At 57.5% G+C, this 12,976-nt stretch overlaps 1 protein-coding gene across 13 annotated transcripts in view; it reads right to left on the bottom strand.

Annotated features, from left to right (window-relative positions):
* The window catches only part of ARAP1 (ArfGAP with RhoGAP domain, ankyrin repeat and PH domain 1), a 36,404-nt gene that overhangs the window by 18,960 nt on the left and 4,468 nt on the right, over positions 1 to 12,976 (bottom strand). For 7 of the 13 annotated variants that reach the window (XR_014854939.1, XR_014854943.1, XR_014854948.1 and 4 more), the window contains exons 1-5: positions 11,984 to 12,129; positions 9,406 to 10,148; positions 2,982 to 3,130; positions 1,232 to 1,299; positions 268 to 371 (exon numbers count right to left, since the gene is read on the bottom strand). Coding sequence is in view for 4 of the 13 variants with exons in the window: in XM_085074020.1 (XP_084930146.1) it covers positions 268 to 371; positions 1,232 to 1,299; positions 2,982 to 3,130; positions 9,406 to 10,070 (986 nt within the window). In the remaining 9 variants the exon portion in view is untranslated. Of the gene's footprint in view, positions 1 to 267; positions 372 to 1,231; positions 1,300 to 2,981; positions 3,131 to 3,272; positions 3,293 to 7,732; positions 7,867 to 9,405; positions 10,149 to 11,983; positions 12,161 to 12,976 lie in introns of those variants that run through there. The other 6 variants (XR_014854942.1, XR_014854940.1, XR_014854941.1 and 3 more) reach the window with 5 other exon arrangements.

Here is a 12,976-nt window from a genome sequence, read left to right as displayed (position 1 = left end):
TGCACACATTTGCTGCCATGCACAGGTCCTGCATGTACACATATATGTGCACACTGTGCAGCTGTGCACACACAAGAAGCACTGACCTGTGCACTCACCCACCCTACCGTGCAAAAGAGCTCTCTGCCTGCACTCGCACTCCGCCACACACACACAAGCACCCCCTGGTACACGCAAACACATCCCTTGCCTATACACACACACAGCGTGTCACCAGCTGCACACCCAACATGTCCCCTGCACACAGCCTGGCAGCCAAGCTCATACTTGGCAGGAGGTGCATCAGGGTGGTCCTCGCCAAACTCATCTTCACTGAAGAGGCTGTTGAAACGCAGGGACCGCAGTTGCACCATCCCAGGCTCAGCATCCTCCTGCAGGGACACACATGGGTGACACATGGGGTCTTCTTGGTGCCTCCACTGCACCGTGAGGGTGCAGGGTGGATAGAAGCAGAGGGGACACGATGCCATGTCACCAGCCCGTCCCCAGCTAAGCGGGTGCCTACAATGCCAGGGTGCCCAGGAGGAGGCACGCTGAGGCTTGCAGAGAAGTGCCGTCAAGGGAGGAGCTGAACACCAGGATGGTTATTTATAGCAGCTAAAAATGTCAGAGCTTCATGAGAAATCTGGCATCGCCCCCTTGGCACTGGTGCTCCCAAGCAAAGGCAGATGGGGGCTTCAGGTGATCAGGGGGCTCTGCAGCTGCTGGGACTCCTCAAATCCATCCATTCCCACCCCACGGAGTCAGGGAGGCAGATAGAAATTTGCAATCCAGGGATTACATTCAAGGTGCAGTGCTGGAGATGTTCACTAGCACACACTCTGGGCACGTGGGAGTGCCAGGGTGCTGCACAGCTGGGGTGCTCCCCAGAAACCCCAGAGGACCCAGTGAGTGCTTCCTGGGGACACTGGGGTAAGACCTGGTGGGTGCTTCCCAGGGACCCTCGAGTTCCAGCACCACTGAAAGACCTGGTAGGTACTTCTGGAGGACACTGAAGAACCCAGTTCCTGCTCTGGGGTTCCAGTGCCCATGGGAGACCCAGTGGGTGCTCCCTAGGGACCTATGGGAGACCCAATGGGTGTTCAGTGAGGCAGAACCTCCTCTCTAGCCACTGCCAACATGCTCCCCAGCCCTAACCAGTATCTCTGGAGCATCCCAAGGCTGGTACCTGTCCTCAGGGCCAGTCACCCTGCTAGCTCCTGCCCACCTCCAGCCCCACAGTGGGACCAACCTTGGCCATCTCCCCCATCGATCTGGCTAATTCCTCCTCCCACGCAGAGTCCTCGTAGTCTGAGTCATCTGACAAAGGAAAGGTAAGATGCTGGGAATCAGCTAGGGTGGAGCAAGGGGTCCCAATTCCCCCTGCTACCCCAGGGCCTGTGGGTAGGATGAGGATGCAGGCAGCAATTTCCCCTTGCTTTGCCCTTGGCAAATAACCACTCCATCCCTGTGACAACAAGGGTTTTATCAAGGAGTTTGGGGAAGAGCTGGGAAAGGGCAAAGTCCCGCTAGTGGCACCTCCCTGCATTGTCGCGACACTCCTGGCCTCACCAGAAGGGTACTTGGTGACACCAGCCCCAGCACCATGGCTTCATCCAGGCTCTCAAGTCTCTGCCTGGGAACTCCTGCTGCTGGAGGTTCCTAGGGGATTTTCCCACAGCTTGTTTTCCACAGTGGATTCCCCTCCCTCTGTTTCCATTCCTTATCAGCTCCCAAGCTTGTGCACCACGGAAATGAGATCCCACAGAACAATGGGAGTGAGAAATGGTTCCTCTTCACCCAGCACTCACATCAGCAGGAATCCTGGTCAGGATTGTAACCCCACAGGGATCAAGTGGCCCCAGACACCCTGGCCCTGGCAGACACCCAAATCCCACTGAGAATCTGGAGCAGATTCCTCCCAAAACCCCAACCCAGATGATGGTGTTTGGGCCCTGGCAGCAGGCAAGGATGCTCCCACACTGCAGGGGCTTGAGGGGTGCAGGTAGATGCTCACCTTGGCACCACAGAAAATCCCTTCAGACTCTGCATCCTAAACCCATCAGGGTGGGAGCAGCTTTCTTCCCTGCACTCCCCAAAAAAGAGATAAACTCCTTGTCCATGGCTTCTTCCAGCTTCTGAAACACACCCCAGCTCCCAGTTAAACCAATCCTGCTTCCTACAGGGCTGCTGGCCTTGAGAGATACCCAGCACCCCACAGAACTCAGGCAGATGGGGGCTTCAGGTGATCAGGGGGCTATGCAGCTGCTGGGACTCCTCAAAGCCATCCATTCCCACCCCACGGAGTCAGGGAGGCAGATAGAAATTCACAATCCAGGGATTATATTCAAGGTGCAGTGCTGGAGATGTTCGGTAGCACACACTCTGGGCACTCTTCCTCTTCCTTCAAGCAGAGTTATTCCATCTGAATTATAGTCCAATTAGGGCAGCACCCCAAGACCAGACCTGCACCCCTCCACGGGGGTCCCCAGCTCAGCACTGCTCCCTGCAGTTGGCTGAGCCCCAGGGACACAGAGGAAGGGGCTGGGGGATCCAAAGACATGGTCCTGGGACCCCAGAACCAGGGATATCTGCATTTCACCCCCCTCATAGGTTCACTTTTCCTCTGTGAGTGGGTGTGGACACTTCCAACACCTACAGAAACCTTTGCTCTGCCCTGGGAGAGGCTGCACCCAAATCCCCTGTCCACATCATGCATACCCTGAAACTCCCAACCCAGGTCTTACACCCCTTCCCTGAAGCCCCCAGCTCAGACCTTGCATACCCTAAATCCCTCAGCCCAGATCTTCCACTCCTAATACTCCCAGCCCAGAAGGCAAGGAAGGGGATAAAGCAGAAAGGGACCCCAGCAAGGACAGAGGAACAAATAGACAAGAAAGAAGGCACAGCACCCATGGGATGGATGCTGATGGATTGGCAGCCAGATATCACAAGGGAAGATTTGCGACAGAGAAAACTGGAGGGCCCCCCCTTGTACTCACCAAACTCTGGCACAAATGGAAGGGTGGCCTTGGAGGGCAGCTCCAGTGGCAGTGGGGCTGGCGGCTTCGTGCGAGGCAGAGGAAACAAGGGGGACAGGGTGACGCCAGGTGCTCTTTCAGTGATGGGGACCTCCTCTTTGGCAGGGATGCTGCAAGAGAGAGGAGCAAGCACTGCCTTATGCCAGCCCCTGCCCCACTTCCCAATCCTGATACCTCTGCAGTGGGGAGGGTCACAGAGTGCAGGAGGACCCCCAAAAGGGACCAAACCCCAGCAGACCCAGACCCACTAACCAATTCCTAACAGACTCCATGGCAAATCTTTTCCTGTGCTTGGGTTATATGACTACTTTTCTAGCCAGAAAATGTTTTCCTGACTAGAAAACATTGAATGCTAGAGCATTCAACCTCACTCCCCTGTGTGTGCTCCATGGCTCAGGATCCTTATCTTGCTCTGTGTCACTACAAGCCACCCACAGCCTTGAAGCCACATCCCAGAGGAGGTTGTTTTCTTTCCTCCAGTCTGAACAATGGCGGAGCTGCTTCCTTAGCTGGTTTGCAGGTGGCCACAGAGTTTCCTGAGCAGGATGGGGGTCCTAGGGATGCTCTGTGCCACCTGCTTCTTCATGATGGAGTGGACACTGGAGATCCGGGGTGGCTGCTACAGTAGTAAGAACTCCTGGAAATGGAGCTTCTACTGGGTCAGTGAGCCATGCCCCCAGCCCCAAAACCTTGACCAGTGGGGAGAGGGACCATGGGGACTATCCTTCTCCCCACAGAGTCCCTGAAAAGCCAGGCCCAGCTGCTCCTACCTCCTGTTCCTTGCTTCCTCCCTTCCTGAGACTCAAAGGCAACAGGCAATCAATAGAAACCTCTGGCGTAATGGTGTTTTCAAGGGCAGGAAATTAAGAGGAAGTTTCTCCAGGATATAAATATACAAGGCACCTTTGGAGCATTGCTGAATCCAGGGAGAGTGCAGAGATAGTGGGCAGAGTTTTCACTCCAAGCCCCAGGTAGGTGAGCCCCAGGAGACCTGCACTTTGGCACCATCCCCATCCTTGCTCCAGCCACCTCTCACCACAGCCATAAGAAGGAACAGCTGGTTAGATTGAATATTGGGAAGAAGTTCTTCCCTCTGAAGGTGGTGAGACCCTGGCACAGGTTGTCAAGAGAAGCTGTGACTACTCCACGCATGGAAATTTTCAGGGCCAGATGGGATGGGGCTTGGAGCAACCTGGTCTAGTGGAAGGTGTCCCTGCCCATGGCAGGGGGGGTGGAACTAAATGAGCTTTAAGGTCCCACCCAATCCAAACCATTCTGTGATTCCTGATTCCATGGCCCAGGCTGCCATCAGCACCCCATGGTCTCTGAGGATGTGCCTCCCAGCACATGTCTCGTGCACAAGAGCTTTCCCTTAGCTTGGGGTGAGCTGGAGAGGAAACTTCTCCCTGGCTGGAGCAGGAAGCAGGGGAAGACGGGAGTGCTGGCTCTCCCTGGGTCAGCCTGACCTCATTTCTCACAGCCATTTCCATGGAAACCAGCCACAACCATCCATACATTAGGGAATGCTGGCAGGGAAGGAGGGGAGCATGGGAAGGGGAGTGTGGGCAGGGGAGCCCAGCAGCACTGCTCCCAACACCACCAGGCTCCTGGGGCACCCAGGTGTGCAGGGACCCAGAGACATGGAGGTAACAGTGCACAAGCCACAGAGCCTCCCGCAAGAGCCTGGCTGGTGTCTGCATCTGTGCAGCCACCCAGGACAGTGTTTGCCCCCTGGGCTGCAGCTGGGGGGGTGCAGCACAAGCTCCATGGCCAGCAGTGAGATGTCGAGCCTCACACCAGGACAACCCCCGTTTCCTGTATGGCGACTTCTCAGGAGGGTTTCTGGCCCAGGTCCTAGCCCCACCATCCCAGGGACCAGCAGCATGGGCACCGACAGACCTCAGGCACAAGTAACACCCCAGCTCCCCAGAACACCCTCCCCACTGGTTTGCCTACTCTCCATGTCATCATCTGCTGCTGTAACATCCCTGGGCTTCATGTCCCCCCATGGCTCTGTGGGGTACCGTGAGTGCCCTATCACCCCCTGCACCCCCATGCAGCCATGCCCAAAGGATGACAGTCCAGCTCCAGGCAGGGTCCAGCCAGTGCCACCTCTGCCATTAGAGAAGGGGCAAACCAGCACCTTATGTGCTGTACCTTATCTGGGCAGTACCTTGTCTGCTGTCCCTTATCCAGGCCTCTCTTCTAAGGGGGCAGAGGGGGCTGCTCTCCCACAGGCACCAACTCAAACCCAAAGGCACCCCAAAGTCAAACCTCTGCCCAGGCCACTACCCCTGCCCAGCTCACCCACGCCTCCAAAAAGGGGTCTTCTGCCATCACTCCTTGGACATCACTTTCTACAACCCCCCTCCCCTCACCAGCTGCTCAGGGGACTGCTCTAATCCCTAGACCATCCCCTGAGCATGGAAAGGGGCTGCCCTCACTGACAGCTTCACCCTACAAACAGGGTGTAGACATGAACACCCACTGCTGCTTGGACCCTCTATAGGGTGTCTAGGTCTGAGTCATCAGTGGACAAAACTGGGGGACTCACAGCCCTATTGCTGGCATTGGGAGGGGGGCATCAAGTCCAGAACTGGTAAGAGAGAGCTCCCAGCGTTGAACATGGTTGCTGTCATCAACCTGTGGGAGGTAGTATCTCAGACATCCCACATCCAGCAGGGCTAGGATGATCCTGTTATCTCCTGGGTGCTTGGGGTGGCCCAGGGTTTGGGGGGGATGGTGAGAACCCAGAGGTGAACACAGCCTGGAGGAAACCACAATATGGCTCTGCAAGCAGCTAGGAGGAAGCACCAGGGACCACGGCAGCACAGCCGGAAGGAGCACGGCGAGGAGAGATGGGTGGGTGGCGTCACCCCAGAAATGCCCAGGTCACTTGCTCTGCTCCCGCGCTGTCTGCATAGGCAGGGGTGCTCCAGCTCTTCCTCAGCCCTCATCCTAGGAGGTACCTCCCCTGTGGGCACTCCCACCTCCACAAGAGTTTATGGTGGGGGTTCATACCCACCCAGACACAGATCAATGCAGCTGCCTCACAGCTCCTGGCAAAGAGCCCCAGACCCAGCCTGGATGCAGCAAGCATCACCCTGATGGGGGCAAGTACCATCCAGACCTGGGCAAGCATCACCCTGATGTGGGCATCACCCCAACATGGGCAAGGATCATCCAGACGTGAGCAACAATCAGCCCCAACATGGGCAAGCTGTTGTTGGTCCTTGGGCAGCCCAGCAGTATCCCCCCCTACCCCCAGGCCTTTCATACGCATTGGCTGCAGGCACCAAGAGCAAGTCTCCCCATGGGGGCAGGAGATGGTTTTGGGGCCAACAGCAGCACTCTGGGGCTGTGGAGCTCCCTCGGTCCCAACACAGAGCACTTTAGCCAGGCACCCATCACTCTGGGGGACTCCAGGAAGCCCCAATGTGGGCAGCTTCCCAAGTTCCCAGCACATGCTGCCCTGCACGCAGAGCCAGGACCCAACACTTGTCATAGGGTGACTCACACCCTCACTCTCCTGAATACACCCCTTGTCCGTACCAGCTGTCCTGCACCACGGCACCTCCTCCATCCACGGGCATGGCCAGGCACCAGCACTGGCCAAAGAGTCATAGAATCATTGAATGGTTTGGTAGGGAAAGGCCTTTAAAGCTTATCTCATGCCATGGGCAGGGACATTTACAATCCCAGGTTACTCGAAGCCCTATCCAACCCAGCTTTGAACACTTCCAGGGATGAGGCAGCCACAGCTTCTCTGGGCAGCCTGTGCCAGGGCATCACCACCCTCAGAGAGAAGAATTTCTTAGGAGATGACAGCTCTTTATTTTTAAAATGTTCTCAAAACAAGAACCCACCTATAGCCAACATATTCCTGGTCATACAATTAAAGTGACTTTTGAAATAAGAGTTTTGGGGTTCAGCTGGTTAGTTCTGAGCTCCCCAACATATCCATATAATACATATACAATATGTATATGGATGCACAGATATACTCCTATATTTATTCACTACAGCATCACGGTCTATGTGAGAAATATATATAAATAAACACACACATACATACACACATATGTACACATATATACCCATCTGTACACATACCCATACATATTCCCTTTTGTCGCTACCAAGCACCTGCACATACATGTAATCTACATGTTATGTGTGCATCAGGGCATACCAGGTGCCAGGGCTCTATGGCCACCCACCTGTCCCACAACGGCACAGCTCCCAGGGCTCTGCCACAGTGACCCCAGAGTCCCCCAAGCCCCTGCAGCACCCTTCTGTCCTGCGGGTGATGTTCAGCCACTAGCACCTGGCAAAGCCATAGACCCATCCCTCCTGAGTCCTGTGGTCCTGCATGCAGCTCCCAAGGGACCCTTATGCACCCCCAGATCCCCCGGGGCAGCTCCAGGGGGGAATCCAAGCCCCCGAGCTCCAGTGCACAGCCTTCGGGGTGCCGTGCCAGGGTGGGCAGCACCTGTTCCGTGGCAGAGCGCCCGTCCCCCGGGGCAGCAAGAACTGGGGGGCCAACAATGCCTGTGGGCACGCAGGCCAGGGCAGGAAACACCCGCTGGAGCCGGCAGAGCGAGACTAGCAGCCGGTAGCGCCGGCAGCGCTAGATACCATCCCAAAAATCCCTCCGCCCCCGCCTGCCCCTGTGCGGCACGCCTCGCACTGTGCCAGCTGTGCCCCCCTACCTGGGCAGGTGACAGGAAACCCGGTGGGACCGATCGGCAGCAGGGGGAGGACTGGGGAAGGCCGGCGGGGACCGGAGCTCCTCACCCCGGCACTTCCTGCACTGCAGCAAAACTTCCTGAGCTGGCCGAAGCAGCGGCACGGCCGGCACCAAATCCCTAGTATGGCCAGTAAGAACGCACAGCACGGCCAGCACCAGAACTCTGGCATGGCTGGCACCAGACACCCAGCACGGACGGCACTAAACCCACGGCACAGCTGGCACCAAACCAGCATGGCAAGTACCAAACCCGTGGCACGTCCAGCACCAGACCAGCATAGCTTGCACCAAAGTGGCAGCCATTGGCCTCATCATGCCCGGGTAGCCTCCTGGCCACGGAAGGATGGAGAGTGGCTCCAGGAGGATTTAGGTGAATATCTCGGTGCCCAAATGCAGTGATGGGAACAGTTCCTGGGGTGCCAGGATGGACACTGTTGATCCAGAGTCGAAGGAGCCCCAGAGACAGGTGCTGCCCACCCCATGGCATGCCAGGCCCCCACATCAGCTCCCTGAGCCCCCTCCCCAGATCAGCATCCTAGCCCACTCCCTGCTGTATCAGCACCAGGTAGGAGTCCGAGCATGGGCACAGAGATCACCTCCACCCACCTCACCACAAAAAGCCACTGGGGCACAGAGATAGGAAGCTGGAGGGGGAGCCCAGCCACCAGCCCTCCCATTGTTATCCTGACTACACACGGGGTCCCATCCAGCACCATCACTCAAAACAAACCCAACCCCATTCCCGGACCCCACCTTGGGCCTGCTAGACACCCTAGCTCCAGGAACATATCCCTCAGAGTGTTGGGAAGTTTGTGGGTCCAGGGGAGATGAGGGGGGAGGACTCCCCGGGGGGCCACACAGGCTTGCTAATATTCCCCCACATCATCTTAGGAGGGTGCTAGCACCCAGAAGCTCTTCTGCCCCCTACAAACTGCACTCCCAGTCCTCAGTCCACACCTGCCTGTGCTCCACAGGATTTGGGGGTACCTGGGGGGGTTTGGGACATCAGAAGGGTGGCTGCAAGTGCTGCTGCCCCCAAACTCCAGCCTGTTCCCTTGTCATCTGGCCACAGCAGCTGGCAGCAGCTTTCCTCCATGCTCCCTCTGTGCTGCAGTTCACTGTCTTGCACCCACTGGTGTGAAGAATTCCTCAGGCTTCAGCACTGCCTACATTGCAGGTGGGCACAAAGCAGGGCTCCACACTGCTGCAGAGACTGAGCCCCAGCCCATGCCAGGCTGGGGTGACCTGGGTGACTGGGGTGATCAAGGTGGACCCATTCAGCCACAGCAAAAATAAGTATCTCAGTCCCTGCAGTGCTGGTAGCCCTGGGAAATGTGCTGTGGCCTGGGGCAGGGATACCCTCAGGGGCTGTGCTGGGGTTAGAAGGGGGGGAGGGGCAGGGAAGGGAAGGGTTAGTACCCTCAGGAGATGTGCTGGGGCTGGGGGTACCCCCAGGAGATGTGCTGAGCTCTGGGGCAGGGGTATTCCCAGATGTGCTAAGGTCTGGGGAGGGTGTAGGTACCCCAAGCAACCCATATCATGACCCTGAGGGTCCCACCCACATCACAGTAGCCCCCCACACAGACTCCGCCACCCTGGGACATCCCCAAGTCCACGCCCCTGGCACCCCCTTACCTCCTCTGGGACACAGCCCTGGGCGGGAGCACAGGAGGGCGGTCAGGCAGTGTGGGGCCCTTCAGGCTCTGGCACTTGGTTTCCAGTTGGTGTCGTTTGGCTGGCAGTGGTGGCAGTGGGGGTCTTGCCCTGCTGTCAGCAGGGGGCTTCTCCCCGAGGACTGACGGTGAGGGGTCCTCCAGGACTGGGAGATGGCTGCAGGGCGCAGGGGGGAACTCAGGGCTGCCCCCCGATAGTGATGGGGAGAATTTGTGGGGGGGGCGGCAGCCCACCCTGGGTGGGATGGGTGGGGGCAGCTGAGCAAAGCTTGCACCCTGCTCCAGCTCCAGCAGCGGGGTCCTTGGCAGGCATCGGGGCTCCGGCTGCTCTGGCCCTGTCGCCGTGCTCAGGCGGAAGATGTGGCGTTTCATGGGGACAGGTTTACTGGCAGGGGGCTGGTGAGTCCCAGTGGGCAGCGGGGTCTCAGCAAAAGCTTTCTGCAGGCCCAGGAGGATGCGGCGGCGGTGGCCAGGCAGCAGCACACCAAGGCGGGTGAGCCTCTCATCCGTCAGAGCCCGGCAGTCCCACACTGACCACAGCTCGCTTTGCTGGAAGCTCTCCACATACTGGTCAAGGTGGAGGGCAGACAGCCAGGCAGCCACTGGCAGAGAGCCCACGTCCTCCATGGCAGGGGGCTAGCCACAGAGACTCACACCACTCAGTTCATCTCCCGTTGCCAGTAAGGCTCAGGATGACATCAGGACCTGGGAATGGAGACAACAGGATCAGGGTCAGTCCCAGAACGTACCATTTGAAGCCTGGAGTCCCAAAACCACAATTCCCAGTGAAGCCATCTGGTTTTCCCAGGGCCTCCAACCACACTTTCTCCCCAGGATCACCCAATCCTGAACTGGGGGGCTGCAGGGGTGTGGAAATGCTGGAGGGTCACAGTTTAGGCATCAAAACATAGAGGCCATCCCCACTGAGCCTTATATGTGACTGCACCATGGGGCCCCAACATGGTCCCAGGGGATGACATTTGGGCTGGGGGACAGAGCAATGGGGGAAGGAGGTCCCACATTGTGGATAATCAGAGAATATGCCTAAATACGCCTGATTCAAGGGCAGAGGAGCTGTTGACTGCACCTCAGGGCTGTCACCCCCCAGGATGCAGCTCCCCCAGTTTACAGCAGCAAGCCAGGATAGAGTGACATGGACAGCTGGTTTCAGAAGGTTGTCCCCTCTCCCGGAGCCTTCCGATGGGGCTCCATCACAGCACTGGCAAGGTGCTGCCGCTGGAGCCCCCAGCCCAAACCTCATCAAACCTCTCCTCACAGACCATGTGCCCACCACAGCATTGCTCCCAGCTCCAGAGCCCTGTCTGTCCTTGGCATTGCTCCAGCATGGCATCCTGGGGTGCTGGCAGAGCACCTGTGCAGCACCTTGGTGCACACACCTAGCACAGTGCATTTGTGGCACCCAGAGCTTGGGATGGGGGCTTGCTCAGTGTCCCAGCTCCTGCAGCAAAACACCCATCCCACACCATAGTTGTTGGCAGAGCAAATCCCTGTTATCCCAACAAGCAGCAGATGGGATACCCTGCCCTTCCCACCCACCAGCATCATAGCCTCGGCAGGCTCCAGGCAGGAGGCAGATCCCATCATGCCGGCACATGCAGCACTGCTAGTGACCCCAGCACCATCTTATTTTGGGTTTGCTGGAGGTTTTTTTAGACCTGCTAAGAAGGAGCCAGAGGATTTCCTGGAGCCGTAAATAGGCCAGTCTGATCTGCCGTCAGAGTCACATTTTCTGTGACTCAGGCAGGTCCCAGCCCTCAGCAGCACTTGCGGTTTCGGTGCAAAGTGCACAGCCGAGCAAGGTTCATCCTCGACCCGGCACTAACTGGACACTGCCGAGCCTGAGGCACCATGGGGTCCCCACAACCAGTGACCCCTACACCTCCAGACACTGGCATCCTAGTGCTGCCGCTAGGATCTGGCCACAGTGCCGCTTTCCTGGCACTTCCTGATACAGTGTGGTTTTGCTTCAGGCTCCAAAGACCAAGTGTCCAAGGAAGAAACAACAGGGAGCCAGTGCTGGCTGACTCCTGTGGCTCCTTGCTGGTAGCACCAGAGAAATCAGCAGCACCAGAGAAATCAGCAGCACCAGAGAAACTAGCAGTACCCAGGACCTTCCCACTGGTCCCAGCAATCCCAACCAGCAGCACAAAAATCCCTGAATCAGAATAAAATTCTCTCTCCCACCTCCACACCCAGAAAGCCCTCATCTATTACTGAAAATGGATAAGTGATGGTGCTGGGTGACATTGTTGTCACCAGATCCCAATGACACCAGCAACAGGCAGGCTCAACCCCAGCTGAGTGCTGCCTGCAGAGGTAAAACACCATGGAGGAGCAAAGAGAACCACAATGACACCAGTATGGAGCTCCCACAAATGTCCCTCCTCCTGGCCAGAGCCAAGGAGTCACCACCAGTGTCACCCATTGACACCAGTGCCAGCATTCCGGGTGCTGTGCCAGGACATCAATGCAGTGGTGGGACAGACCTATCAGGAAGGGACAGCTGCACCAGGGCTCACCGTTGGCACTGTCTCAGCAATATCTGGGGTGGCTGAGGGCCCTCCTTGCTGCTCACCGGGGACAGGGATGGGGACAAAACTCCACCGATGGAAATGCAGGGTCCCCGGTGTGCCGGGCTGGCAGCTCCCCGTTGCTGTCCAGCCCTTTGTCCTCACCAAGTAAATCATTCATCAGGCACTTGCTAGGTTCCCTCCTCCAATCATTAATCATTTAACCTCTGTCCTAAACAAGATGAGGATATTCCAAAAGCAAAATCAACCCACGGAGATGCCATAACACAGCTGGCTGATGGGGATCAGGGGGTAACCCTGGTTATGGCCCCTGCTAAGCCCAAATCCTCCCAGTGCTGACCCACTGCATTCCTCCCTAGGATTAGGCAACACCACAGGAGCTGTTTTGTAAGAGACTTAAAGGCTGGACAAGTGGCATGAAGAGGGAATGGCAAGGGCTGCCACCACACCAGCACTGTGGCACTGGCGCATCGCAGGGATGAGCCGGGATGCCAAAATACATGAGGACTAGACCACTCAGCCCCATCCCAAACCCACACAGCCCTCCCTCTCCCAGCACTGGGGATGAAGGATCTGGGGGTGCCTGGGGCTGGTCCCCTCTGTCTGGACCAAGGGGCTCAGCAAGTCTCTCTGCCCCCAAACTTGGGTGCTAGCTGTTTTTCTAGGGGCTCCCCCAGCCTACCTCAGATACCCTCAGCTCAACAGAGGGTTTGGGATGCACCTCTTTCCCCAGCAGAGCTGAGCATCCTGGCACACGGAGGAGGTCCCCATGCTGCGGGGGTGTTCCTACCTTTCACCCACTGCATCCTACCACTGCTCTCAGGGCCATGGGTGTCCCAGCCCTCAGTGCCCATGGGGCACTAATGAGGGTTGGGCTTGTTCCGTTAAGGATCTGTGTATGCCATGGGGGGAGGGTATGGGCTCTGACTGGGAGTGACTGGCGAGCATGCTCCCTTCACTGGCTCTGGCTTCCCCCAGATA

This window comes from Lichenostomus cassidix, chromosome 1 (assembly GCF_008360975.1).
Source record: "Lichenostomus cassidix isolate B80296 chromosome 1, HeHo_3.0, whole genome shotgun sequence".
Taxonomy (NCBI): domain Eukaryota; kingdom Metazoa; phylum Chordata; class Aves; order Passeriformes; family Meliphagidae; genus Lichenostomus; species Lichenostomus cassidix.
This window is presented reverse-complemented; position numbering and strand designations above follow the sequence as displayed.